Source organism: Amphichorda felina, assembly GCF_050947745.1.
Source record: "Amphichorda felina strain 45539 chromosome Unknown scaffold_4, whole genome shotgun sequence".
Taxonomy (NCBI): Eukaryota; Fungi; Ascomycota; class Sordariomycetes; order Hypocreales; family Bionectriaceae; genus Amphichorda; species Amphichorda felina.
In genome coordinates, this window is record NW_028145046.1 from 281,291 (window position 1) to 308,160 (window position 26,870).

General features: G+C 54.8%; 7 protein-coding genes across 7 annotated transcripts; 3 read left to right on the top strand and 4 right to left on the bottom strand.

Moving 5' to 3' along the window:
• Positions 1–350: 350 nt before the first annotated feature.
• On the bottom strand, positions 351–1,735 carry ACO1O0_003847 (cytochrome P450; the record flags this gene model as incomplete). The annotated part of the gene is made up of 3 exons (XM_083193290.1): positions 351–961; positions 1,021–1,386; positions 1,453–1,735. The coding sequence occupies 3 exons, from the start codon at positions 1,733–1,735 to the stop codon at positions 351–353; spliced, it is 1,260 nt and encodes a 419-aa protein (XP_083050238.1).
• A 2,347-nt stretch (positions 1,736–4,082) lies between these two features.
• On the bottom strand, positions 4,083–5,191 carry ACO1O0_003848 (thioesterase family protein; the record flags this gene model as incomplete). The annotated part of the gene is made up of 2 exons (XM_083193291.1): positions 4,083–4,880; positions 4,991–5,191. 2 exons carry the CDS (start codon positions 5,189–5,191, stop codon positions 4,083–4,085), a joined length of 999 nt encoding a protein of 332 aa, XP_083050239.1.
• A 1,451-nt stretch (positions 5,192–6,642) lies between these two features.
• ACO1O0_003849 (type I polyketide synthase) lies at positions 6,643–15,392 on the top strand (the record flags this gene model as incomplete). The annotated part of the gene is made up of 13 exons (XM_083193292.1): positions 6,643–7,202; positions 7,278–7,791; positions 7,879–8,002; positions 8,076–8,188; positions 8,243–8,921; positions 9,014–9,463; positions 9,580–11,735; positions 11,815–11,911; positions 11,972–11,997; positions 12,204–13,085; positions 13,154–13,438; positions 13,501–13,575; positions 13,659–15,392. 13 exons carry the CDS (start codon positions 6,643–6,645, stop codon positions 15,390–15,392), a joined length of 7,695 nt encoding a protein of 2,564 aa, XP_083050240.1.
• A 645-nt stretch (positions 15,393–16,037) lies between these two features.
• Positions 16,038–17,857, top strand: ACO1O0_003850 (FMN-dependent dehydrogenase-domain-containing protein; the record flags this gene model as incomplete). Its single annotated transcript, XM_083193293.1, has 4 exons — positions 16,038–16,164; positions 16,234–17,406; positions 17,479–17,582; positions 17,801–17,857. 4 exons carry the CDS (start codon positions 16,038–16,040, stop codon positions 17,855–17,857), a joined length of 1,461 nt encoding a protein of 486 aa, XP_083050241.1.
• Positions 17,858–17,916: 59 nt separating this feature from the next.
• ACO1O0_003851 (thioesterase domain-containing protein) lies at positions 17,917–19,169 on the bottom strand (the record flags this gene model as incomplete). The annotated part of the gene is made up of 3 exons (XM_083193294.1): positions 17,917–17,982; positions 18,237–18,826; positions 18,908–19,169. The coding sequence occupies 3 exons, from the start codon at positions 19,167–19,169 to the stop codon at positions 17,917–17,919; spliced, it is 918 nt and encodes a 305-aa protein (XP_083050242.1).
• Positions 19,170–20,555: 1,386 nt separating this feature from the next.
• Positions 20,556–24,848, top strand: ACO1O0_003852 (ABC transporter ATP-binding protein; the record flags this gene model as incomplete). Its single annotated transcript, XM_083193295.1, has 4 exons — positions 20,556–20,987; positions 21,082–21,710; positions 21,803–24,722; positions 24,828–24,848. The coding sequence occupies 4 exons, from the start codon at positions 20,556–20,558 to the stop codon at positions 24,846–24,848; spliced, it is 4,002 nt and encodes a 1,333-aa protein (XP_083050243.1).
• Positions 24,849–25,395: 547 nt separating this feature from the next.
• CSR1_1 (phosphatidylinositol transfer protein csr1) lies at positions 25,396–26,378 on the bottom strand (the record flags this gene model as incomplete). Its single annotated transcript, XM_083193296.1, has 5 exons — positions 25,396–25,582; positions 25,685–25,791; positions 25,868–26,037; positions 26,190–26,254; positions 26,365–26,378. 5 exons carry the CDS (start codon positions 26,376–26,378, stop codon positions 25,396–25,398), a joined length of 543 nt encoding a protein of 180 aa, XP_083050244.1.
• Positions 26,379–26,870: the final 492 nt, after the last annotated feature.

The window sequence follows — 26,870 nt, forward strand, 5'->3', positions numbered from 1 at the left end:
GGCCAAGGGCCCTTTCCAAGGCCACTGGCTGGGTCATCTCCCGTGTGTAATATGGAGCGGATATTTTGAGAAATAAGACTAATGATGGATAAGACCATGCCTAGGCCCTAGTTAGGCCCTAAATCCGCACTGCATTAATCCTTGATCGTCACATGCAACTATTTCCACGTTCGCTGACTCTGGCCCCGGCATGTTGTATAATCCCTAGTTTTGTCATCGTCTGGTTTGTTGTTGCAAGTAGTCTGTCTGCAATGCCGGTGCTAAGGATAGCTACGGCGACACGCTATTTATCTCTTCCTAGTTACTCTAACCATTGTCTTCGGACTGTTCCCACGGTTCCTCGGCTGCAATCAAAATCTCGGGCGGAATCGCAGCATCGGTCCATCTTTCTGCCCCGTCACATGGTCCCTCAGAACATACGGGATCGTTTGCGAGTCCAACATCTCGATATTCGCCTTCGTTGCCCCCTCTGCCCTCTTGAAGTCGAACTCGAACAGCAGGCGAGCGAACGTCAGCATAATCTGCGCAATAGCTAGTGGCTTCCCAACGCAGCTTCTAGGACCGATGTTGAAGGGGAAATACGGACGCCGGCCGTCCACCTCGTCAGTCCACCGCTCGGGCATGAACCGGTGGGGGTGTTCCCAGTTCGCGGGACTGCGCTGCATTGCGTAGATCCCCGAGCCGACCTCGCATCCGGACGGCACGAACTGCCCATCGATTATCATGCCTTTGTCGTTGTCGATGACACGCCACGGCGGACCTCCTCCCGGCGGGGACAAGCGTAACGCTTCATCCATGCAGGCCCGTAGAAATACGCACGAGTTGAGCTTCTTCCCCAGTTGGATTTCCTCGACCGAGTCAAACGTTGCGCGGACCTCTTCCACTGCTTGATGGTAGGCCTTGTCCGTGCATGAAAGGTAGTGGGCCATCGCAGCCATCGTCGTCGATGAGGTATCGACACCTACCATCGAACAAAAGTCAGCCAGCCTGCAGTAGATCTCGGAAAGGCGCTCAAATTACCAGCCACGACGAATGTTGCCGTCTCCGTGCTTAGCTCCTTGAGCGTCAGATGCTGCTTCGTGTCCGGGTCTTTGCACTGTTGCAGGAACGAGAAAATGTCGTTGTTGTCCGCCTTCTCCTCCCCTAGCCGGAGTTTCATCAGTGATCGGAGAAAGACCACAAATCTCTTAGCTGCCTTGTCCGACTCTGGTAGTAGCTTTCGATCCAGGCCCCAGAAGGTCAGATTGGGCATTTGCCACAGCGCGGCGAGCCGCACATTTGACTTCTCGATTGCGTCCATCACGAAGCGGTACTCGTCGTCTTCTATCGTGCGGTAGTCAATGTCGAATGTGAGGGTAGTCATCGTGTCGAATGCCAAATGTGTGACTGTCGCCGAAAGTCAGAGAAAACAACATGAAATCTTGCTGGTAGGGGGCGGCGTGCGTCACCTACATCGATGGGCCATATTCGAAGGCTCTGACCATTGTCCTGCCTGCAGGTCGACACCACCACGTACAACCTGTAGAAACCTATCAATCCGAGTCTGAATGACGGGCTGGAACTTTCGCAGGCTGCTCTCGGAGAACGCCTGACTGAGAACCCGTCTGCGACGAGAGTGTTGGAGCTTGTCTTGCATTGTCAGGGTGTTGGGCGCCCTGGCCGACAGAACCTTGTAGGAGTGGCCTTTGGTCACAGGTGCGCCGTGGCCATAGACAGCTGTTGGAGGTTTCAGCATCTATCCAGCTTTCACTGGAAACGACTGGACTCATTCACATGTCATACCTTGAAGACTGTCCGCGGTGTTGATCAACACACGGTTCGGTGCATAGCGCACCCATACCCCTACCACGTCAAAGACTTAGCCACTCATTCCCTACTCATTCAGAGAAACGGCACGACGAACCATATTTCTCGTGACATCTCAATATGTCGGTGTGTATATCACCTTTCCAGGCATGGTAGGCACTATACAGGTTGGTGAACTTTGCCAGGACGGGACCTGGGTATTTGGCCAGAGGGTGGAAGAAGGCATGATGAATCAATGTGTAGATAATCTTTTAATTGATTGTAAGTATACGGCCCAAGGATATCTAGGGATAGAAATTGTTCATAAGATCTCTTACAAAAGATACAAGGCTTCCAAATAACGTCACACCGAGAAGCTTTGCCCATTCAAGTAGCCTATGCACACTCAAAGTGGTTTCAAATGAATACTGCAACATTGTGGGCATGAAGAAAACGAGAAGTGTGCATCGGAGTCCAGGAAACGACAGGTGAGCAATGTGTGTATTTAAAGACGCAGGCGTATGACGATTGGCCTGGTTGAGGGACATGCCATCTCAATGAGTATCAACTATTACTGCTGATCACTTGGGTATCCAGTTGGCCTATAGCATTGTAGGATTGGAGTTAGTTATATTAATAGCACGTTAGGGTCGATAACCCTTGCCCTTTTCCTATACGTTTTCTTTATTAGATAAATCCCCTAGTAGATCCCCCGCGAAAGATCAGTAGTAGTAGTTAATACTTATTGAGATGGGATGGAATGGGCTGTATCCCCTTGGCTGTATGAATCTCAACAAGTGTTAACTACTACTGATGATAACTTGGGTCCCCTTAACCTATAGCACTGTAGATTGGGCGTACAGTCTAACCTCTGAATCAGGAGCTGCTTTTCCTACACTTTTCCTTATTGGATAAACCCCTAGTTGATCACCTGCGAAAGATCAGCAGGAGTCGTTGATACTCATTGAGATCATGATCCCCATCGTACATAGGAAATGGATGTTGGGTCATTTTGCGACGTGAGTCAGTGAATGATTCAAATGACAACCTCACTTGGCTTTAGGTATATGCTGGTTTGGGCCTGGGCCTGGGCCGTGCTTATCGTTCACATAAGCCGTATGGTGGTCGTCCTGGAATGGCAAACCGCTTATGGAGCTCTATATAAATGCAAGCAAGGGCTATGCATAGGTAGGGATGGCTTCCTCCACAGTCATCCCTCGGCTTGTTCTTGACGTGCCGACACGTTTACCATCACTCCGCCTCTTCTTCTTGTCTTTTCGCCGAACACCCCGAGGCAATTTAATCGTGTTTGTTTACGACCATGAAGACTTGGCAACTTTGCTATGCTGTGTCATTGACCACAGCCAGACATCCCCCCAACCAATACTAATACTGGCGATGCCGTTCCTCATCTACCGTTGCAGCTGCAAGCAGCTTTCGTTACGCGAGCTACTACAAAGCTACTCGATGTCCGGGTCAAGTGGTATGATCCTACTTTGTCAGAATGCTACCGTTCCTCGGCTATCGATGCAGCTACGAGCCGCTTTCGTTGCGCGAGCTACTGCAAAGGTATTCAATGTCCGCAATCAAGTGGTATGATCCTACTTTGTCAGAATGCTTCCGAGTGAACAGGGTTAGGCGCGCTTGTAATGCAGGTACTATGCAGGGTATTTACAGAGACAAGTACATGTAAGCTCGGACCATGTATCATGGCGACATGGTCAGTGCTTGGCCGCAGCTGATCTAATTCCATGTGGGGCGCAACCAACCTTGTACTTGTACATACTTGTACTTGTACATACCTGTACTTGTGCTTGCACTTACGACTCTCTGCCCATGAGGAGACAAAGCGCAGTCCATACGAGTTGTGGATGCGAGGTCTTCTGGCTGCAAACTGTTCAGTGATTGAGATGATGATTTGAAACAATATATCCGTAAAGTGCCAAAAATGTATTTGTTCGACCATGGAGGGCTTTGGCAGCGACGGACAGGGGGTGTCCAGACTCCACAGTGCATGTTTTGCGGAGTAACTTAGATCTGACAGTATCAAAAGCGCGGGGTACGATCGTCCATATCAAATGTCAAGTGATCAAGATGCCCAGGTGTTCTAATGCAACGGAGATAGATACACGTCCGACTTGAACAAGTATTTCTTCCCCAACTGCTTGGCTGGGAGGAATCTTTTGTCAATCCCGCAGTAGAGTATGTTCAGGTCTCCGCTCATCTTCATTCAACGTCCATTGAGCTAAGGGCCAGTAACCCCGTACCAAACTTGTCATACCAGGGATCAGACCAATCTAGCCGAGAACAAATCTCCCCAACACTCCATCCTCTCGTCCATCAAACAGGGAATGCCCAGCATCCAGTGCGGCGAAATGCTCAGCGAGCTCCATCCCCTTACGACGCATCAACTCCATCCGCTTCCAGCCCTCTACTGGCTCTTCCTCTCCAACCAATGACTCGACCTTCTCGCTCACATCACCAACCTCGAGCTCGCCGCCGCGCCACCCACCACCGGGGCGCTCAGGCAAAAGACCGCTCTCCTCGAGTATGATGGACGGATGAATCGTGAAGCGCCCAAGCTTGAAAACATACTTGGAAACAGCCGTCGCTATGACCCGCTGCGACCAGTCCCGATCGGTGCCAACACCTCCCGGTGGCGTCCTGCCCTTATCCTTCTTGTCTCTGGCCACAAAGTGCGTCACAAAGTATAACCATTTGCGGTCCCAGGTCAGCACCCGACTCCACAGCTCATAGCTCTCCAGCATCCCGACCTCGCGTCTGTAGCTGCAGAAGACAGAACCGAGCACGAGGCTGAACCCACCGCCCATGACCCTGCCGCTCCTGTCGCGGACCACCTGTGCCCTGGCATTGTCCGTGACAACCTGGATGCCAGGCGTCAACAGATAGCTGACAAAGCGTGTGCGCGAGACATCTAGATCTGGAAAGTAGGTGCTGTTGCTCTTGTGCAGGTTGTAGTCGGTGTCGAGAGGTGAGTTGCGAGTAGTTGTGACGATATAGCCAAACAGCGCGTTGGGTGGGAGTTCGCCCCGCTTGAAGAAGTCGTGGCGGACAAAACTATAGAAGACGCGAGCCTAGATGAAAAAGGACAAACCTCAGTGTTAGCTTTCATGCCATTGCTTCTCTCGGCTCCTCCTGTGTTCTTTGTCGGAGTGCATTGGGCCAGGGCAAGGCAGTGTCGTACCGTCCATGCCAGCGGCAGATTCTTCCAATTCAAGACGGCGAACACCACGAGGCACAGACGAAGCTGCCATCCCGGCGATGTCAAGAAGTTGTAGATGCCTTCCCGTAGCTCCGGCGAGGTGGCCACGTAGGCAAGGCCGCCAATGGTGACCGGCACAGAGGCCGCAACGGCGAATTTGATGAGAATGAGTGGCGTCAACATGGAAAAGGCTATGTTCTTCCTGAAGGTTCTATGTATCTGCTTGTTGCCGTGTATTTTAAGGAGATTGCGCCGACATCACTTGGGCCAGATCGCGCAAGGAGGAGATGACAGGACGGCTCGTGTTAAATGGATTGCCTACGACCTGCTCCACCAGAAATGACTGCGTCAGTCAACCTTCAGTGCGGAGCAGGGGCCTTTTTAATCAAATGATAGATAAAGACGTATTCATATCTGGTGTTTTCGAGTAACGGCTTTCTTCAGTTCTTCAGACAATGCATCGACGTGCCATACTCCCTGGTAGTCCGTGACTTGGTTGTTTGGCTGTTAACCAGATACGGCGAGGGGCCAACTAAGCCTCTCCTCTGGGGTCTGAACTACCAGCATCTGTACGTCACAGGTTCAAGGGGTTACAACTTGAGAGCATTGGCCATCTTCTGTCCGCTCATAGTCTCGACTTGCTAGCATGTTATTCCGGATCATGAGACGCAATCTGCCTCCTGGGAATCTAGTGGAGCAGACGTGTGTTCCAATCCCAATAACATCACGCATACATAGTGAAGCTCCGCATCCAAACCTGATAGCCCACCAGCATAGTAAAAAGAAAGAGAGGACAAAAGGAGGAAAGGAAAACAAGATGAACAGAACCATGGGTTACGCTTTCCAGTGACACCGTTGAGATTTTTCATCCCTTTAAATTGTGCAACCTTGCCTGGCCTCATGCATCTCCCACATTTCTCATGGACCTAGCTTACTCTGCATCCCAATTTGTAGAGGATAAGGCCAAACAACCAAGTCAAGTAGGTACTAGAGATTTGCATTGACTCATATTTTGCAACCACTGCGTCTAGGGACTCGGCTGGCTGCTACCTTGGGGTAAGATGCGGCTGCCTTGAGTCTCTTCCGTCAAGCTGAGCTGGAACCCCAAGATGAGAATGTATCTTTGTATTCTCTTGAGAACAAGGCGGAGCTTACCCTTTTGAAACAAATCCTTTCATTTACAACAGCCACGATCCTTTGCCGAGCTCTGTTTCCCTTGGCCAGACAGGGGAACGTCTCCACCCTAAAGGCTTAATAGGCAGGGTGATGTGCTCGGGAAGCTTGAGCAGGATTCCCACCTGGCCCTTGACTAAAGCTCGAGCAACAGCTGACATTGTCAATGAGTGTTGATTTGCACTCTTCCTGTGCGTTCAAACATCCACCTACGAGCAAAGGAAACGAGTGATTTCAACAAGATCGAACTTGAAACCCCGAGAGTCTTAGATGTCACTATAACCATAACAGCACCTCTGTAAGCAGCACCTCGCGAAGCTCAACTTCAACACGACTTCGTCCATTGTGCTTAATTTGCGCTCTTTGTATAGCAGGCTGGACATACGATCCCAAGAATGGCTCCTCAACGAACATCACCCCCCAATGGGACGGCATTCCCAGATGCCGATACTCCGAGATATATGTACAGAACAGCTTTACCTACAACAGAATCGCCATGGGCAGACAGCGCGGACGGCGCCGAGTTGGCCAAGCCCATGGCCATCATCGGTATGGCCATGCGCCTCCCAGGAAGTGTACGCTCGGCCGATGACCTCTGGGACCTCCTCTCCGCGAGGAAGAGCGGACTCTGCGATATCCCCAAGAACCGGTTCAACGCCGACGGGTTCTACGACCCGGCTCGGGGCCCCGGGACGATCCCGGTCAACAAGGGATATTTCCTCCATGACGTGCAGATCGAGGAGTTTGACACCAACGTCTTCCCCATCCCCAGGATGGAGCTGGAACTCCTGGATCCTGCCCAGCGACAGCTGCTCCAGGTAGCCTACGAGTGCATAGAGAACGCAGGCGGGACCTCGTGGCGTGGGAGCAGAACCGGGTGCTACATCGGCGAGTTCGGCGAGGACTTTGCCGACAGTTCTGCTCGCGAGTCACAGCAGAGGGGCAATTTACGATACACCGGCCTTGCCGATTTCGCAATAGCCAACAGGATCTCGTATGAGCTCGACCTTCAAGGCCCGAGGTAAGGGAGAACCCTCCAGCCGTAACAAGCTCTTAGCAGCAGCAAAGATTGGGAAACTCACTGCTAGTTTTCTAGTATGGTGGTCAAGACGGCTTGTTCGTCTTCCCTCGTGTGCCTCGACCTGGCATGCAAGGCCATCCAGAGCGGCGAATGCGACAGTGCCCTCGTCGGAGGTGTTAGTATGATGTTCTCGCCCGCCACATACATCAGCGTGACCGACCTGGGTGTCATCTCGCCCAACGGCCAGTGTCGGAGCTTCGACGCCGGCGCGGACGGCTACGCGCGTGGGGAGGCCGTCAACATGGTCATGGTCAAGAGGCTGGATCACGCTCTGAGGGACAAGGACCCCATCCGTGCCGTCATCCGCGGGACCGGTGTCAACACCGACGGCAGAACCAACGGCATGCTGACCCCAAGCTCCACCGTGCAGGCGAATCTCATCCGGCACACATACGAGACGGCTGGGATAGATGACCTGTCACAAACCGCCGTCGTGGAGTGTCACGGCACCGGAACTCCGGTCGGCGACCCCATCGAGACGGAGGCTGTCGGACGGTGCTTTGGCGAAGACGGCATCACCATCACATCAGTAAGCCCCCGGAACGCCTCTCCTACTGATACATACATACAGGCAAAATCTCTGTCCTCTTGTCATGCTGACTGACCGCGTGTCCAGGTCAAACCGAATCTTGGACACGCTGAAGCTGCCGCCGGTCTGTCCAGCCTGATCAAGTGTGTCCTGAGCTTGGAGCACCGGCAAGTGCTGCCAAATATCAACTTCAAGACACCCAATCCAGACAGTAAGTGCAAATAAGCCGCGGTTTGAATCGTGAGAGATACCACAGCCCAGGAAATTGACGTGTATTCCGCAAGTTCCGTTTGAGAAATACAACCTCCGCGTCCCGACCGAGGTTGAATCTTGGCCGCAGGGCCGAGCAGAGAGGATAAGCATCAACGCCTTCGGCATCGGAGGTGTCAACGCCCATGTTTGTCTTGTCTGGATCCACAAAGAGAGTGTCTCATTTGCTGACACGGTGTAGGTAATCATCGAATCCCCAGCGCAGTTTGGAATCAAGAAGCCTGCCAACGGCGTCGCCAGCCGCGGCGTACACACAAACGGTGATTCTGTTCCCAATGGCTCTCATAAGCAGCTTGAGCATGACCGCCACCACCAAGACCAAAGCGACTACGTGAACGGCAATTATACGAACGGCACTGCCATCAACGGGGCAAATGGTAACGGCACTGTCATTAACGGGGCGAACGGAAACGGGGTAAACGGAAACGGTGTGAATGGCAACGGGTCGAACGGCAACGGAAAGCATGCTGACCACGGACCGGATCTCCTGGTCTTCTCCGCCTACAGCTCCGACTCTCTCGATCGGCAGATCAGTGCTTACCGTGACTTTGCAGCAACTCACCAAGACACCTCGCTCAAGGACCTGGCATATACCTTGTCGAGCCGACGCGATCACAGGCCCTACCGTGCTTATGCCATCGCCGACGACGTATCTGGTGTCCAAGACGCCTCCGCCACCGTCGACGCCGTTGTTGATGGAGCTCCTCCGCCGGTGGGCTGGATCTTCACCGGGCAGGGTGCGCAGTGGCCGGAGATGGGCGCTAGGCTGATTGATACCAATGCTGCGTTTGCAAACAGGATCCGTAAGCTGGACAAGTACCTGCAGACGCTGAAGCTGGAGCCACCGGTGAGCATCGAAGGTGAGACAGTCCGTCCCGAGTCCCCTTCATTGGCCTCAATGTGACGGAACATGGGAAAAGCCTTTGTCACTATGCTGACACTAAATCCGTAGCCGAGCTGCGCAAGACCAAGGAAGACAGTCGCGTGCACCGTCCCGAGATGGGACATCTCGTATGCGTCGCCATGCAGGTGGCCCTGGTCGACGTGCTCCGCTCCTGGAATATCGTCCCAGACTTTGTCCTGGGCCACTCGTCGGGCGAAACAGCCGCCGCCTACGCCTGCGGAGCCATCACGGCCGAGGCTGCCGTATACGCGGCAACGAGACGAGGCATCGGCAACGCATCCTCCCAGAGGAAAGGCTCCATGGCCGCCGTCGGGCTGGGCAGGGATGAGATACAGCCGTTCCTGCTCGAGGGGGTCAACATCGCATGCGAGAACAGCCAGAGCAACGTCACGCTGTCGGGAGATAGTGAGCAGGTTGAGAGCATCGTAGCAACACTTAAGACCGAGAGACCGGGGGTCTTTGCTCGTTTGCTCCGGGTACAGAAGGCGTATCACTCGCGTAAGTTCCAATACTGCCCGGCCGCCATCACTACCGCCGTTCCCCGTCATCGTTTCTGGGATATTAGCGCCTGTCTGGAAGGTTGGGTGCACCCGCTGACCGATGTACTCAAACAGATCACATGCATGAATACGGGCCGGTGTATGAGGAGCAGCTGAAGCCCGTGGTTCGCAGTGCTGACCCCGAGATCCCATTCTACTCCTCCGTCACCGGCGACCGCCTGACTGGCGAGGGACAGCTCGAGGCATCGTACTGGCGGGCAAACATGGAGAACACGGTTCTCTTCAACCCAGCGCTCCGCTCTGCCCTCCGAGACCGACCCGGAAAGCTGGTCCTGGTCGAGTTGGGACCTCATCCCGCCCTCGAAGGACCAGTTGGCCAGATCCTCCGAGACCTACGCCGCACAGACGACATCTACCTCGGGACCTGTATCAGGGGCAGCGAATGCGATCGCAGCCTGCTTCACCTCGCCGGGAAGCTGTACCAGCAGTCTATACCGATGGACCTTGCGGCAATCTGCCCGCCCGGCGCCGTCCTGACTAACCTGCCGCGCTATTCCTGGAGCCAGGACACGACGCACTGGGAAGAATCCAGGATCGCGCGCGGCTGGAGGCTCCGGGAACATCCACCCCACGAGCTTCTGGGGAGCAGAGTGCTGGAGACGGAGGGCGAGCCGTCTTGGAGAAAGGTGATGGCTCTCGAGGACGCTCTCTGGCTGGATGGCCACGAGGTCAATGGCCAGGTCTTGTTCCCGGCTGCTGGGTACATCTCCATGGTGGGAGAGGCGCTTCGACAGCTGACCGGAGTCTCGACATTCACCGTCAGGAACGTCCGCATCATGTCGGGCCTGGTGCTCGGCTCAGGCAAGCCGGTCGAGCTGGTCACTTTGTTGAGGTCGACCACGTTGGGCACCTCGGACGATTCGGAGTGGTACGAGTTTACCATTACCTCGTTCGACGGTACGGCATGGGTCCGGAACTGCCACGGCGAGGCCATGGCGTCAAGTGACAAGTCGTTTCACCTCGACTCTGTCTCTCCTGCAGCATCATCCTTTTCCCGCAAGCTTGACAAGAGGGACTCTTACGACATCCTGAGACGAGTTGGCTTCAACTATACCGGGGAGTTTGAAGGGATGGCTGACATCTCGGTCTCGCCGTCATCGCTCCAAGCCCATGGTGTCACTTCCCCGACTCGCCAAGAGACCGATAAGTCGTCCAGGTGCGCCACATACTCGGTGCACCCGGCGGTGATGGATCAATGCTTCCAGCTCTTCACGGTGGCCCTGTGCCGGGGACTCAGGCGCAGCAACAGGCGGCTGGCGGTCCCGACCTTCATCGAGGAGCTGGTCGTGTCGCCGAGCGCATCGCCCCTGAGTGTCACCGCCAAGATCAACCGCCTGGACGAGGTGGGATCCTGGACAGGCGACTTCGTTGCCCTCGCAGCCGATGGGCCCGTCGTGAGGCTCAAGGGGATGAAGTCGGTCGTCCTCGCGACCCCGGCGCAGTCAGAGCCGCCTCTCTCCACGGAACTTGTGTGGAAGCCTCACAGCGACTTTGTCGGACTGGAGATCGGCCTACACCCGCGTGCGCCGAGGAAAAGGGAGTGGGCTCTGCTGGAGGAGCTCGTCCTGTTGTGCAATCTTGACCATCTCGACCAGATCAAGACCGATGACAGCACTGCGCCGTATCTTGTCAAGCTCCTGGACTGGATGCGCCTTGTTACGGATCGATACAAGTCCGGCAAGAACCTTTTCGTGTCTGCAAGCGCTGGCCTCGAACGCTTGGATCACGACGAGCGAGTTGCCAGGATTGATTCCCTCATGGCCCAGCTTGCTGACACGCAGGACGCTGTCTTCGCCAGGGCGATCCATCGCCTCTTCATCGAAGCACCCTCCATATTCGCGGGAGAGGGCCACCCCCTGCACATTCTCATGCCTGACAATGTCCTGAGCGACTTTTACGACGCCACATCCTTCGACATGGCCGATGCCGTCCGCCTGGTGGCCAACACGAACCCTCACATGCGCGTGCTCGAGGTTGGCGCCGGAACTGGCAGCATGACGGCCAGGCTTCTCCGCGCCCTGACGTCTTCCCACGGCGAGCGCCTCTACAGCCAGTACGGGTACACTGACGTATCGGCCGGCTTCATGGCCGTGGGGAAGCAGCGCTTTGTCGACGTTGAGAACATAGACTACGATGTGCTGGACATATCGAAGGATCCCGAGGAGCAGGGATTCAAGCCTGGCAGCTATGATCTCGTTATCGCTTCCAACGTAGGTGTCTAAGCAGCGACTAGGAACTTCTATGGCCTGCCTGTCGTGGATAGATAATGCTAACCATACGGTATTCCAGGTTCTACACGCTACCCCTGCTCTGAATGAGACGCTTCGCAACGTCTATAGTCTATTGAAGCCCAGCGGACGCTTGTTTCTAGAGGAACTCACTCCTGGTAGGTTGCTCCCCCTTTGGTCAATGCGTATATGCGTTAGAAAATACTCACAGAAGCTAGATGCAATGTTCGTAAACTACGTCATGGTAAGTTTGGAATCTGTTTCACTCTCCTTGTTTCCACAGAGTATGGCATAGCGTGGTCTAAGGTAGTATGTATATGGGCGTACAAGGGGAGTCTACTCTCAACGACGCTACATCCATCAACGAAAACGAAAGGATTGACATCGTTGCTCTCTTGCCATGATGGCCTCTTTATGAAACTATATGACACGAGCTGACTTTTTCGGAAGGGCTTCTTCTACGGCTGGTGGCTCGGTGCCGAGGACAATCGTGTCGAGCAGCCATGGATCGCGCCCGAATGCTGGGCTGAGAAGCTGGTCGCCGCGGGATTCCAGAAGCCCGAAGCCATCGTTCTAGACAGTGACAAGCCATATCAGATCAGCGCGGGGATCATCGCTTCACGGGGGGTACGATCGACCTTGCCCTCCAAGGTGGCGGTTCTGTGCCATACCGCCGATGAGCCCCATGCGGTAGAGATGATCTGCCGTCTCGGTGCCATGGGCATAGACGTCGAGACATGCCTCTGGGGCCAGCCTCTCCCCTCTTGCGACATCATTTCCGTCCTCGAGCTTGAGAAGCCTTTATTGCATGAAATGTCCGAGGAGACCTTCAAGACCATCATTGCCTACTTCCAGAGCCACAAGTCTAGGGTGATCTGGGTGACCGGAGCCTGCCAGATAGACTGCGCAAACCCCGAGCCTGCAATGATGCTCGGCCTCGCCAGGACGACCCGGAACGAGTACTCACTACAGATGTACACCGTCGAGCTCGATAAAAGGACGACCACGAGCAGAGCCACCGAGGCGATCATTGACATCTGGGGCCGGGTCAGCACTCCAGACCTAGATCCGGAGTCTATGGATCACGACTACGAATATGCCTTGGTCGACGGCAGGATCCTGGTTCCGCGATTCCACTGGCAGACCATGTCGGGTGCATTTTCAGGGGCCGCGCGCAAGGAGACGAATGATGCTGAGGTCGCTCTCAAGCACCTCAACATGTCGACTCCAGGCCTTCTACGTACAATGAAGTGGGTCGACGGCGAGGTTCCGGCCGCTCCCGCCAAGGGCGAGGTGTTGGTCGAAGTGAAGGCCGTTGGTCTCAACTTCAGGGTTCGTGCTCCTCCACCACAACACCAGCCTTTACTTCTACATGACCTCTCTTCTGACACAATCGACAGGATGTTATTCTAGCTTTGGGCGTAGTAGAAGGGAATCCCAGCGGAATGGGCCACGAGGGCAGTGGTGTCATCCGCGCAGTCGGACCGGATGTTCAAGATCTCTCCGTCGGCGACAGGGTCATGTTCATCCACGATGGCTGCTTCACCACGCAGCTGACGTTGTCGAAGGACATCTGCGTCAAGCTTGACGACTCGACAAGCTTTATCCAGGGTGCCGCTCTACCTGCCGTGTATGCAACCGCTCTAGCGGCACTAGTTGATGTTTCCAAACTTCAGAGAGGACAGGTAAGTGTCGGCCCTTTTTTGCCTGTCCGTTCGATGACCAACACGATAACCTTTTTGAACAGTCCGTGCTCATCCATGCGGCATGTGGTGGCGTCGGTTTGGCCGCGATTCAGATTGCACAGAACATTGGCGCACAGGTAAACAACCCCAAGATATGAAAAGGCCTCCTTTTCTCTCCATGCTCTCCGTCTCCATTGGATGGCTAACGTGTTGTGTCTAGATATACTGCACGGTGGGAAGCGAGCCGAAGCGGAGATACCTCGAGGACACCTACAACATCCCGGCAGACCACATCTTCAACTCTCGCGATGTGACATTCCTTCCAGACGTGATGCGCGCGACCAATGGACGCGGCGTTGACGTCGTTCTCAACTCGCTCTCCGGTGACCTCCTGCACGCGTCGTGGAAGTGCGTCGCCGAGTTTGGTATGATGGTAGAGATTGGGAAACGCGACTTCCAGCGCCGGTCGAAGCTCTCCATGGAGGTGTTCGAAGCGAACCGGAGCTTCGTGGGCCTGGACATACGCGGGCTTTCCATCTCTCGCCCGGAGAGGGCCGCCGATCTGATGCGTCGATGCGTCGACATGATCCGGTCGAGGGCCATCCAGGGCCCTGTCGCCTGCACGACCTTCCCAGCTGTCGAGATCCAGGATGCCTACAGGTACATGCAGAGCGCCAAGCATATTGGCAAGATTGTCATCGAGATGCCTGATGACCCGCGGGAGGACCTTGGTGCAGGTGTACCTCCAGAGAGGGAGTCGGCCGAGCTGGAAGCCTCTCCCAGGCCCAGACCCAGCTTCCGCCCTGATCGAAGCTATCTCCTCGTGGGTGGCCTGGGAGGGCTGGGACGTGCCGTGGCGACGTGGATGGTGGAACACGGGGCGCGGGTCTTGGTCTTCCTCTCCAGATCGGCCCGGGAGAATGATGGCAACCGGGACTTCCTCAACGACCTCCGCTCCGAAGGTTGCACTGTGCTGTTGGTTCCCGGAAGCGTCAGCAACCTCGAGGACGTGCAAACGGTGGTGGCAATTGCCACAGCTTACCAGCCACTCGGAGGCCTCATCAACATGTCCATGGTCCTCAGGGATGTCACGCTCAACAAGATGACATACTCGGACTGGACCACGGCCGTGGAGCCAAAGGTCAGGGGAACGTGGAATCTGCATCACGCCACTGCACACTGCACTTCCTTGGACTTCTTCATACTGTTCTCTTCACAAAACGCTCAGATCGGCCAATGGGGCCAGGCCAACTACGCGGCTGCCAACACCTTCCTCGACGCCTTTGCCCAGTACCGGCACGGGCATAACCTCGTCGCTTCCGTCATCGATGTAGGTCTCATGGGCGACGTGGGCTTCGCGGCGGAGAACCGCGCGATCCTAAAGAAGCTGGGCAGGATCGGCATGTATATCCTACAAGAGACGGACCTACTCGACGCCATCAACCTGGCTCTTCTCAAGTCACAGCCCATGCACGAGACAGTGGACAAGAAGAGTCGCTACATTACGCCGGGCTACGTGGGTATCGGCCTCAATACCACGACACCCATGTCTGCCGCCTCGACCCGCGTCCCGTGGAAGCGAGACCCCCGCATGAGCATCTACCACAATATGGGCAAGTCCGGTGGAGACGCCAGTGGCGAGGGCTCCTCCAAGGGCGGCTCGCTCAAGGCCGTCCTGGCCGCCGAGCCATCTGAGGAGAAGAAGACTGAGATCATCGCCAGGGCCCTCGCCGGCACTCTCGGGAACTTCCTAATCAAAGACGGGAGCAGCTTCCCGCTCGACAAGCCCCTCAAGATGCTCGGGATGGATTCCTTGATCGCCATGGAGGTGCGGAACTGGATCCGGCAGAACATTGGCGCCGAGACAAGCACGTTCACTGTGCTCCAGAGCGCTTCCTTCATGCATCTTGCCGGCGAGATCAGGACGGCGATGAATGCGGCGAGCGAGGAGTGATGGAGGCCTGTGTGTAATGATTTTAAACAGAGATGGATATATATAATGCTGCTTACGCTACAAGATGTAGATACACGTTTGGAGAATGATTGACAGACTTTGATAATAAGGCCGAGGGGCCATATGAGGAATCACCAAGCCTAGGCACAACGGTGTGTCAAGGGGCATCATCGCCGGGCTCAGTAAAGTAGAAGATGAGATATTTTATTTCTACTGCGGTTGTTGATTTCTTATAACCTGAAGCCCTGAACTATCCAGCCCCAAGTCGTTTGTCTTCTGATGATGATCGTGTATGGACACGGCGTATTATACTGGTCTCTTGATTCTGCACACCCATTGACTCTGGTTTCCCCCTAACCGGCGAGAACTGTCAAATATATACATTGCCATCTGTTTCATCCTAATGTGCAATACATGGAATTGAAGACGACGAGGGAGTGACGGCTGAGTCAGAAGGCGTGGTGCACATCCATGCATCTTGGTATATATTCCAATCCCAAACACACACCCACAAGGGGGCCTAATCCATGCGTCTTATTTTCCTTCTTGATTCCTAGATATGCATCTGTCACAGATAGACTCTTTGCATTACTCCTAATCGCTCGGTAGTTGGCCAGCATTGGATACCAATCCCCTCGCGGCAGAATGACAAAGTCGATTTCGCGTGAAGAGCTGGGCCAACACAACAAGGATGGAAATCTCTGGATTGCGCTGAACGGGAAGGTGTATGACTTCTCCGGCTTCCCATCGAGCCACCCTGGCGGGCCTGAAGGTACGTCAAGATGGCCTCCACAAAGCGAGACAGACATAATTCGTTAACGTGGGCGCGAGCGAACTGCAGTGATATACCGCTTCGCCGGACAAGATGCTTCGGAAGAGTACAACACGTTCCACGCACCAGACCTGGTCAAGAGTACCCTTGGAGCTGAGAAGATGGTGGGCGATCTCCTCGACGTCGCGACCGCCGGCTCAGATGCCGTCAGGCCAACCTCGGTCACGGACCAGAAGCCACTTCTCGATGAACTCATCAACCTGCACGACCTCGAGGGAGCGGCCAAGCGAACCTTCACGGCCAAAGCGTGGGCTTACATCGACGGCGCCTCCAACGACAATCTCACCTACCGCTTTAACAACCGAGTCCTCAAGCACATCTGGTTCCGCCCGGCGGTCATGAGGGGTGTCCGCTACGTCAACATGTCGACAACCCTGTTCGGCTGCAAGCTGGATGTACCCATCTACATCTCACCCACGGCCGCCGTCAGCGTCGCTGGACCGGACGGCGAGTTGGCGCAGGCCAGGGGGGCAGCGAGCAGCGGGATCATCGCGACGATCCCGAATATGGCGTCCCATCCCCTCGAGAACATCCTGGATGCCACGCCGGAGAGGGCCTTCTTCCAGCTCTACGTGAGCAACGACAGGCAGCAGTCCGAGAATATCGTCCGCAAGGTGACCGCGTCAGGGAAGATCAAGGCTATATTCGTGACAGTGGACTCTCCCGTCGTGTCAAAGCGCGAGGCGGACGAGCGCATCAAGGGGAACTTGTCCTCGGTCAATCCGTATAAAGGCTCGTCACCCTCCGCCACCGCCGCCTCCCGCAAGGGACCGCCGCGCGGTGGTTTTGCCCGGCAGTCGGGTCAGCAAGTCGACCCCAGCATAAGCTGGAGCGACCTGGCCTGGCTTCGCAGCATCACCGATCTGCCCCTGGTGCTGAAAGGCGTCCAGCGGCATGAGGATGCCGCCAAAGCAATGGAGCTCGGGTTCGAGGGGATAGTTCTGAGCAACCACGGGGGGAGGGCGGCCGATAACGCTCTACCGGCCATCTTGACCCTGCTAGAGCTGCACAGGAACTGCCCGCAGGTCTTTGGCGCCATGGAGATCCTCATCGACGGGGGGTTCCGGAGAGGCTCGGACATTGTCAAAGCGATATGCCTCGGCGCGTCGGCTGTAGGACTCGGGCGGCCATTCATGTACAGCGTCATATATGGCCAGGAGGGGACGGAGCGTGTGGTCGACAGTAAGTTTCCCGCCACTTTCTTTAAGGGTTTCCCTCATCACTTCTCGGCAGCTTGCTGATTCCTTTCTTCAGTACTCAAAGACGAAATCAAAACCTGCATGCAGCTCATTGGCATATGCAATCTTTTCGCGGATGCAAGTCCCAATTACCTGGTCACTGGTGAGATTGACCACCTCGTTTGTAGCGGACAACATCCCTATGCGAGGAAGATGGCCCGAAGATCCAGGATCTAGACTTGTTCATCTAAATACAGATCTTCACCAAGTGCCAAGGTAGTTCCTATTGACCAATGTCACTCACTATGAACCCTCTAGAATCCTTGCCATGTGTTCTTCTGCAGCCACCTCCCGTCCCGATCACGTAGATGTTGAGGGCCAGGTTAACAACTCCATAGTCCGACCTCGACACTGACCGCAGCCTCTTCCTCACAAACCATGAAATGAATGATTGATAGCTCGACCCATAGCCAGATCAGGGAAAGTGCGGTTTATCCTTGCTCCTTGGAGTTTGTCAAGCTATTTGGAGGCTATCGAGCATGTTGAGACCCTCGTTAATGTGCTGCGTCATGGTGTCCACCTGCAAGGAAGGAAGAAGGTTAGCAGCTCGTTGTGGAAGTAGTTTCATGAACTTGGTAAGTGGTTAACAAAGGACATGTACCAACAACAGTAGATCCAAGAGAGTCCTACTGAGTTTTGGCGGCAAGCTTGGGGCATGGAGAAACACGCAAGAGGGTAAAAAAAGGGGCCAAGGACAAAAGAAAAGCATGCAACATGAGTATGAATACTCATGGTGGGGATGGAAGCGGCAACAAACTTGTCCGGCCAACTTACATTAGAGGGCTGGAAGACGTTAAAGTGGTGCTTGTCCACGTCGATGACAGCCTTGATGAAGCTCTGATGCCTGCCCTCCCAACCCAACAGGAGATCATCCCGGTGCCTGTCTACCTGGGACGGTAACTGTGAGGGTGCATTGGTGGGTGTGCGCCTCAAGCACCTCACCAGAACTGCAGGCGGCGGCCCAGTGAATTGATCTTTTACCTCCATTCGACCCTCCTGGGGAGTCTTGGTCAGAGAAGCTGTCGTCCAGCCACTGCCCAAGGCCAAGTGTAGAACCTGATCCGTGTCCACGGTGAACGTCTTTCCGCCGGCAGCGAGACGCACCGGCTTACCTTGACAGGCCGGAGAGTCCCAGGCGGGTAGGCCGCACACACTCAGCATATCGTCGAACTTATCGAACGACTTGCGCACCAAGTCTGGGAGGTCGCTAAAGTCCGGGTCCGGCCCGCAGGGCGGCAGCGTAGACGTGGGGATCTGAATCGGTGAATCGACCATGAGGATCCCCGTAACGTAGAACCTGCAGGGCTTCATGTGTAGCATCCGTTTGGCAATGGCGAGGGACACATAGGCGCCGAGTGACCATCCTTGAAGAGTTTGCATGAGCGACTAGTGATGTCGTAAAGGAGGAGGGCCTTTTCCTCCTCTCCCGTGTCCCATCTACGTACCTCCCAACAGGATCGGGCCCCTGATGCCGGCGCTCTCTATCAGCTGCTGGTAGTGCTCAGCCATCTCGTCAAAACCCCCGTCCCATGGCTTCACAGCCTCGAAGTACGGGTCTGAGATGGCCCAGACATCCCGTTTCAGGTCCCCCAGGCGCAGATAGCTATAGATCGTCCCACCGGCGTCGTGGATGAGTACGAGGGGAGCGGCACTTGGAAACCTTGCCGCCCTTGGGCGAAACTGTAGGCGCAAGGGGTTGTCATCCATGGTGTGGTGGTGGTGGTTGTAGTATGGGGACTAGGTTTACGAGGAGAGTAAAGATGTATAACGAGGCAGGATAACGGCAATATAACTATGTCATCGGAGTTAGGGGCGTATAACGACTGTATTGGCCTCTGGAGAGTCTTGGATCCTTCCACAAGGAATTACTCTTATAAGTTCCGTTGCACGTGACCTCTCAACCTGGAAGACAGATCGATGCGATCTCACCACTTTCACGGAGTACCTTTGACATCTACGGATACCTTGTATGTACTATCTTGTTTTTACCACTCCCTACCAGAATTTGAAACACAAGGCACGTACGGTACTCCAAATTCTCTCACATGCATGTGAGCCTGTAGATCCTCTCTCGGTCTTGACGTGTTGTTTACTTTTTGCCTGGTCTTTGCTCGTAGGGTAGAGCTTTCTGTCCCCGTCGTGCTGAATTCATTCTGCTCCGATTTATGCAAATAACGGTGATGTGTTCCCCCTCCCCCCTCTCCAAGGAGAGTGGGTAGCCAGGCAATAGACTACGTGGGTCCGTTTCCACTATAACGGCGACATAACGGGGGGTTGATGCACTAAAATACCTAGATACAGACGCGCTAAAATAATACCCGACACCTAAAAAAAGTGTACTGACTGCCCAGTACAGCTTAGCGCGCGTTTTGGCGCCGGAGATCTCTGTTGACATTGGAGGTGCGTCGTATTCGTACCTGGAACATTCAATGATATCGAGCGCTGTGTGACGCCTCCTCGAATGACAGAGAGCTAGCTGCCCTTGCAATGCCATACAAATGAATCCCAGGAGCCTTGACTGTCATCGTTGTCACCACGATCACCACCCCCAATGAACAAATCACCCACTTTCATACTCGCGATCCATCACCTTCTTCTTCTTCCCCCTGCTTCCCTCAACACGCTCATCTGATCTGTCTCTTGCTTACAACCAACAACCAACATACACACACGTGCACCATTCATTGCCTCTTCTGCGTGCACCAGGCAACTCGCCCCTAGGTTCCCCGGGTCCTCGCTTAGGTAAATTTTCCTGAGTTGTACGAATAATTTCCTCCATCCATGGCCTTTGCCACACCGTCCTCATACATTTTTAGCGTGTCAACTCCAAACCTCCAAACAGCAACAACCTTCGTGGCCCCCTGCCCACCCCCAAATTCCAATTTCCAACGCTGTGATCCGAGAATGGCGTCGCAACAATAGATCTGAGCTCAGTCCCCATCTTCTTTTTGTCGCCAGGGTCAAAAGGCCAAGTGCGCCCCCGAAAGACGGTGGAAGCTGTTCATCGTCGCCTCACGCTGGAACGTTTCTGACACTGTCTCTCATCACAACATCTCCGAGTCACAAGCAGCAGCGTCAGCGCCATCAGTCAGCATGGGGATATTCAACAGGACCAAGGCTGGCCGCGGCGGTCTTCCCCTCGCTAACCCATCGGAAGACCGCTCGCAAGACCGAGTGCTGGACAGCGAGCCCAATAGTGCTCGCCTCAGTGGTGATGTTACCTCTGCTGCAATTGAAGATCCGCCGCTTGAGAGGGAGGCGGGGCTCAAGGACTACATCCGTGTCTTCACCTACGCCAAGCGACAGGACATCATCTTCCTGGTGGCCGCTGCGCTGTCCAGCATCGCCGCCGGTGTGACCATGCCTTTGATGGTCGCCGTCTTTGGTCAGTTGGTCGAGAACTTCAGCAGCTTTGATGCTCCGGATGGCAAGGCGCAGGATGCCTTTGACGATACCATGAACAAGGGCTCGTTGTACATCACCGGCTTGTTCATCGCCCGCCTCGGCCTCAACTACATCAACAAGGTATGTAATTGTCTGGAATGTCTCATGGACTCATACATAACCATGGGACGGTGCTGGGGGCCTCCACAGACATCGAAACTAACCCGGATGCCAGTTCTGTTTTCGCATCATCGGCATCCGCATATCTGCGGCTATCCGCCTTCACTACATGCAGTGCCTCCTCGGCCAGACCATCCATGTTCTCGACTCTATGCCCCCCGGCGCGGCAACCACCACCATCACGGCGACCTCCAACATCCTCCAGATCGGTGTCTCTGAGAAACTCGGCACCTTTCTCGAGTACACAGCCACCATCATCTCGGCCATCATCATCGCCTTCGTCTACAGCTGGTCTGTCACTCTCGTCACCAGCTCTGTCCTGATCTTCATCCTCGTTGTCCTCGGCATCCTCCTGCCCATTATTCTCAAGGGCCACGCGAGGCTCACTGCAGCCGAGACCAAGGCCGGCGCTGTCGCAGCCGAGGCTCTGGGCTCCGTCCGCATGATCACCTCCTGCGGTGCCGAGAACCGCATCGCCCTGAAGTATGCCGGTTTGGTCGAGCAGGCTCGCCAGGCCGGCGTGTGGACGAGCCCATTTGTCGCTATCCAGACGGGGCTCGTGTTTTTCAGTTTCCAGGTCGCTTTCGCGCTGGCCTTTTGGTTTGGAAGCAGCGAGTATTCGAATGGTCGTATCGACACCGTCGGCACCGTCGTCATTGTCTTGATGAGCGTCATGCTCATGGTGTACGTGCCTTTCGTTTCTCCCCTGGATCTCTTCTTCTTTTTAAGTTTCGTCTGTCATCACGGGCCTTGCTGACTGGCGTTGTGACCTACAGATCCTCCATATCCCAAGTGTCCACACCCCTCATCGTCATCTCGAAAGCCATCGTTGCAGCATCCGAGTTCTTCGCTGTCATCGATGCCCCCAGGCCGGTGGCTGGCACGCTCAGATATCCTTCCGTGAACCCTGGTACCGACATTGTCTTCAACGACGTTCAGTTCGCCTACCCTAGCCGCCCCAGCAAGAAGGTCCTAGATGGGCTTAACCTCCGTATCATGGCCAACAAGAACACTGCCATCGTTGGGCCCAGTGGCTCTGGAAAGAGCACAATTGTCGGTCTTATCGAAGGATGGTATACCCTACAGAGGCAGCACATCATCGCCAAAACGGTAGAGAAGAAACCACCCGCGAAGAAACCGCAGCAAGGAGAAGAAAGCGACCTAGAACCGCCGTCGGCACCAGGTACTGGGCCCTCCATTGAGATGGACGATCTCGGTCCCCCTGTTGAGCTCTCAGGCTCCATCACTATCGATGGAAAAGACATGACAGATCTGGACATGAAATGGTGGCGATCGCAAATCGGGCTCGTCCAGCAAGAGCCATTCCTCTTCAACGACACCATATACAGCAACGTCGCCGCTGGGTTGACGGGAACCCAATGGGCGGACGAGCCAGAAGCAAAGAAGCGTCAGCTAGTCCAGGAGGCCTGCAAAGAGAGTTTTGCCGACGAGTTCATCGACCGCCTTCCCGAGGGGTACGATACCGAAGTGGGAGACTCGGGCATCAAGCTCAGCGGAGGCCAGCGCCAACGGATCGCCATCGCCCGCAGCATCATTGCCAACCCCAAGATTCTCATCCTAGACGAAGCCACGTCCGCTATCGACATCCGCAGCGAGCGGATCGTCCAGGCGGCTCTCGAAAGGGTTTCCAAAGGCCGTACTACCGTTACCATTGCCCACCGGCTTTCCACCATCAAGAACGCTGATCGGATCGTCGTGCTCCGCCATGGCAAAGTCGCCGAGGCGGGAACTCACGAGTCGCTCCTCGCGGATCCCGAGGGAGCCTACTATCGTCTGGTTCACGCCCAGAAACTCTCACTCGGAGACGATGACGGAGCCGAGGGGTTGCCAGGGACGAAAGAGGAGAAGGTCGGCATCAAAAAACATCGCACCAAAACCGCTTCGTCCTCGGTGGCGGACCTCCCTTCGGGTGCAGACCAAGATGCGCAGTGGAAGGACAAGAACATTCTCAATGGATTTGGGAAGCTTCTGTACGAGCAGAGGAGCCGCTTCCCACTATATGTAATAGCCATCATCTTCTCCATGGGTGCGGCAACTGCCATCCCTCTCCAAGCATACTTCTTCGGCAATGTCATATCCATCTTCGGGGAGACCGGTCAGGAACTGAGAGATGATTCGTCGTTCTGGGCGTCTGTATGGGTTGGCCTCGCGATTGGTGTGGGCATCTGCTACTTCGTCGTTATCATGGTGGCCACCAACGTCGAGCACTTCATCGCCTCGGTGTATCGGCGCGAGTACTTTGACTCCATGCTCATGCAGAAGACATCGTACTTTGACCAGGACGGCAACTCAAGCGGTCAGCTCATGGCACGCCTTTCCAGCGATCCGACGTCCCTCAAGGAGCTTCTGGGGATCAACACGTGCATGGTCCTGGTGGGTATATTCTCGCTCCTTGGTGCGGTCATCATATCCTTCATCTACGGCTGGAAATTGGCGCTCGTTGCTCTTTGCGTCATCCTCCCGCTCACCTGTTTGGCTACCTTTTACAAACTTCGCTACGAGCTGCAGTTCGCCGCCATGAACGAGGCCGTGTTCTCGGAGAGCTCAAAGTTCGGAGCCGAGGCGGTCGGCGCGTTCCGCACGGTCACGGCCCTCGTCCTCGAGGACGCCATCTGCGAAAGATATCAGAAACTGCTCCAAGGTCAATTGACCTCGGCGTACCGGAAGTCCCCCTGGCCCACATTCATCTTTGCCTTCTCCGACAGTGTCGGACTCGCTTGCCAGGCCCTTATTCTTTGGTACGGCGGCCGGCTCGTTTCTTCGGGAGAGTACGGCATCATTGGCTTCTTCATCACCTACATGGCTGTCATTCAGGGCGGAGAGTCGGCCGGCCAGTGGCTCGGCTTCGGGCCTAACGCTGCCCAGGCTACGGCCGCCGCCAACAGGATCCTCAACCTCCGGAATACTCGACATCAAGACATGGCACTCGGGTCGAGGCCCGTTGTCCCTGAGACGCAGAAGGGCATCAACATTCAGTTCCAGGATGTTCACTTCAAGTATCCCACTCGCGACGTTCCCATCTTTCAAGGAATTAACCTTACCATTGAAGAGGGCCAGTTCGCCGCCATCGTGGGAGCGTCCGGCTCCGGCAAGACGTCTATCGTATCACTTCTTGAGCGATTTTACGACGTCACCAAGGGCCGCATTCTTTTCAACGGCCAGGACATAAGTGAGACGAGCATCCCCGAACACCGCCGGTTGCTGTCCTTGGTATCCCAGGAGCCGGCCCTGTTCTCCGGCACCATGCGTGACAACATCCTCCTCGGCGTCGACCCCGACGAGACGACCGACGAGCAGCTCGAGCAGTGCTGCCGCGACGCCGACATCTACGACTTCATCAGCTCGCTCCCGGACGGGTTTCAAACCGAGGTCGGCAACAAAGGTATTAGCCTCAGCGGCGGGCAGAAGCAGAGGATGTCGATCGCACGCGCCCTAATGAGGAACCCGTGCGTACTGCTGCTCGACGAGGCGACGAGCTCGCTAGACTCGGAGAGCGAGAAACAGGTGCAGGCCAGCTTGAGCCGGGTCGCGCAGGGTCGGACGACGATCGCCGTAGCGCACCGGCTGGCGACCATTCAGAACGCTGATGTCATCTACGTGCTGGGAGAAGGAACGGTGCTCGAACAGGGCAGCCATTCTGAGCTGCTCAGGCTGAGGGGCGCGTATTGGAGCATGGTAAGTCTCTCGGCCAAGCTATTCTTGTGTGTCTTCCTATGCTAACACTGGAATCTAGTGTCAAAGTCAAGCTCTAGATCAATAGAGAAAACGAGACGCGCGCAGTACAGAAAGAACATTTGGTGATGAAAAGCAGGGATTGACTTTGAACATCTTGGTCAGATACAGTGTCCTTTTGCCGACATGCGTACTAGTTTGGGTGTTGGCACAACACCAACCTCCTTGCCTTGTCAACTCCTTCTCATATAACTTGCACCTGGTGTACTTCTATGATGGTCTTCACTTCCCTCATAATAGAATAATATGATCTAGACAATCAAAGAATAGAGCATTTGAATGCTATTTTCTGCTTCCATTTCTCAGAAGACCACAAGTGTCATAAATTAGACCACCGTAAGCCTAAGACCCTACAATAGAAAGTAGAGAACACGAACACTGCTTCCCCACTTCCTGCATTCCTGTCTTTCATATCAGGCCAACACACTCGGATCGAACGTGCTCGATATGCTGCTGCTAGTATGTATATACGGCCTACTGGCTTCCGGTCTCCAGTCTGAGACCTCATGAATCAAATCTTCCACAACAGTCTATAAACTGTCTCCAAGGTTTCTCTCCAAGGCTGCATGCACATCATATCATCACGCCGAACCACGTCGAAATGACTTTATTTTTTTCACGACTGACCGCACGCAACAATTAGGGGCCTCTTGCTGTACTTGATAGCACCACTCTTGGAGCCGGTCGCCTCAATAGCCATGACAACAGCCATCGACTCCTCATCAGCAACCTCACCGAACACGACGTGCCGGCCGTCGAGCCAAGAAGTTTCAGCCGTGGTGATGACAAACTGGGATCCGTTTCTAATCAAGATCTATTAGAATGACGATCTCTTCCTTTGCCTCTTGCCCTGCGGGCAGATTGCATTTAGAACGGCGGAAGGGGGGAGGGGAGGGGAGCTTTACGTGTGAGGCCCGGCATTGGCCATGGTCAGTATTCCAGGCTTGTGGTGCTTCAGAGTAAAGTTCTCGTCCTTGAACTTGGGCCCGTAGATGGATTTCCCGCCTGTGCCCTAAAGGATATCTTAGCTTCCTGACGAGAAGTATGTGACCAGGTATTTATTATCCCGTGGGTGGGTGTTTTCGTACATTGCCACGGGTGAAATCTCCGCCTTGCAGTAGAAATCCCGGGATGATGCGGTGCAGGGAGGAGCCCTTGTACCCGAAGCCCTTCTCGCCGGTGCAGAGAGCACGGAAGTTCTCGGCCGTCATGGGGGTAACGTCATCGTACACGGTCAAGTTGATGCGGCCAGTCTGCGCTGTAGAGAGAAGTCATCCGTCAGTGGGAAGCGGTAGCAGGAGTTGAATATCGTGTTTCATTGATGGTGAAAAAGGGAATGGCAACAGTAGCCATGGTTTGGTGCCGGGGAAGGGGTTGAGAAAGGTGGCATGGGCAGTAGGAGACACATACTCTTTGTTGTTTCGGTGGGCTTGCCATCTTCCATAACAGGGCCTTCCCACTCGAGTTCGAGGTAACTATCATGCGTTTAGGAATCAGCCATGGCTTTTCCCATCACCATACATCACCGCAAAGAGGGCAGGGCCGGCCTGACTAAGCGGCCAGGGTGGTTTTCAGCTTCACTTACGTGCTGATAACCATCTTGGCAAAAGAACAAGAAGTTAGATAGTGATACTTGACACCAATTGGAAGCAGGAGAACGGGAGAAGCGGGTCGTGCAAGGCGGAGGAGAGACAGAGACGCTGGAGAATCTTCGAGATGGCCTTTACATGTAAAGGGCAAGATCGTAGAGTCGCGAGAGGGTTGGAAGGGGTAAAACGAGGGCCAAGGAGGGGTATTTCAGGAGGGGTATTTCAGGAGGGGCACTTCAGGAGGCGTATTCCAGGAGGGGTAGATGAGGATTAAGCTCGATCTGGCATGCGTGTAATCTTGGCCTCGAGGGTGCAGCGATGAGACCGGGGAGGAGGCTGATGGCTGGTCCGTGCCGTGGTATTCCAATCCGTCCATGCATACATGTATACATCCGTATGCGCCACATAGGCCACGGGTGGCAGTGCTGGGTTCAAGAACCATACTATTAACAGTCGACAGCATGAGGGATGGATGATACATTGACTTTGGGGTATTCAATAC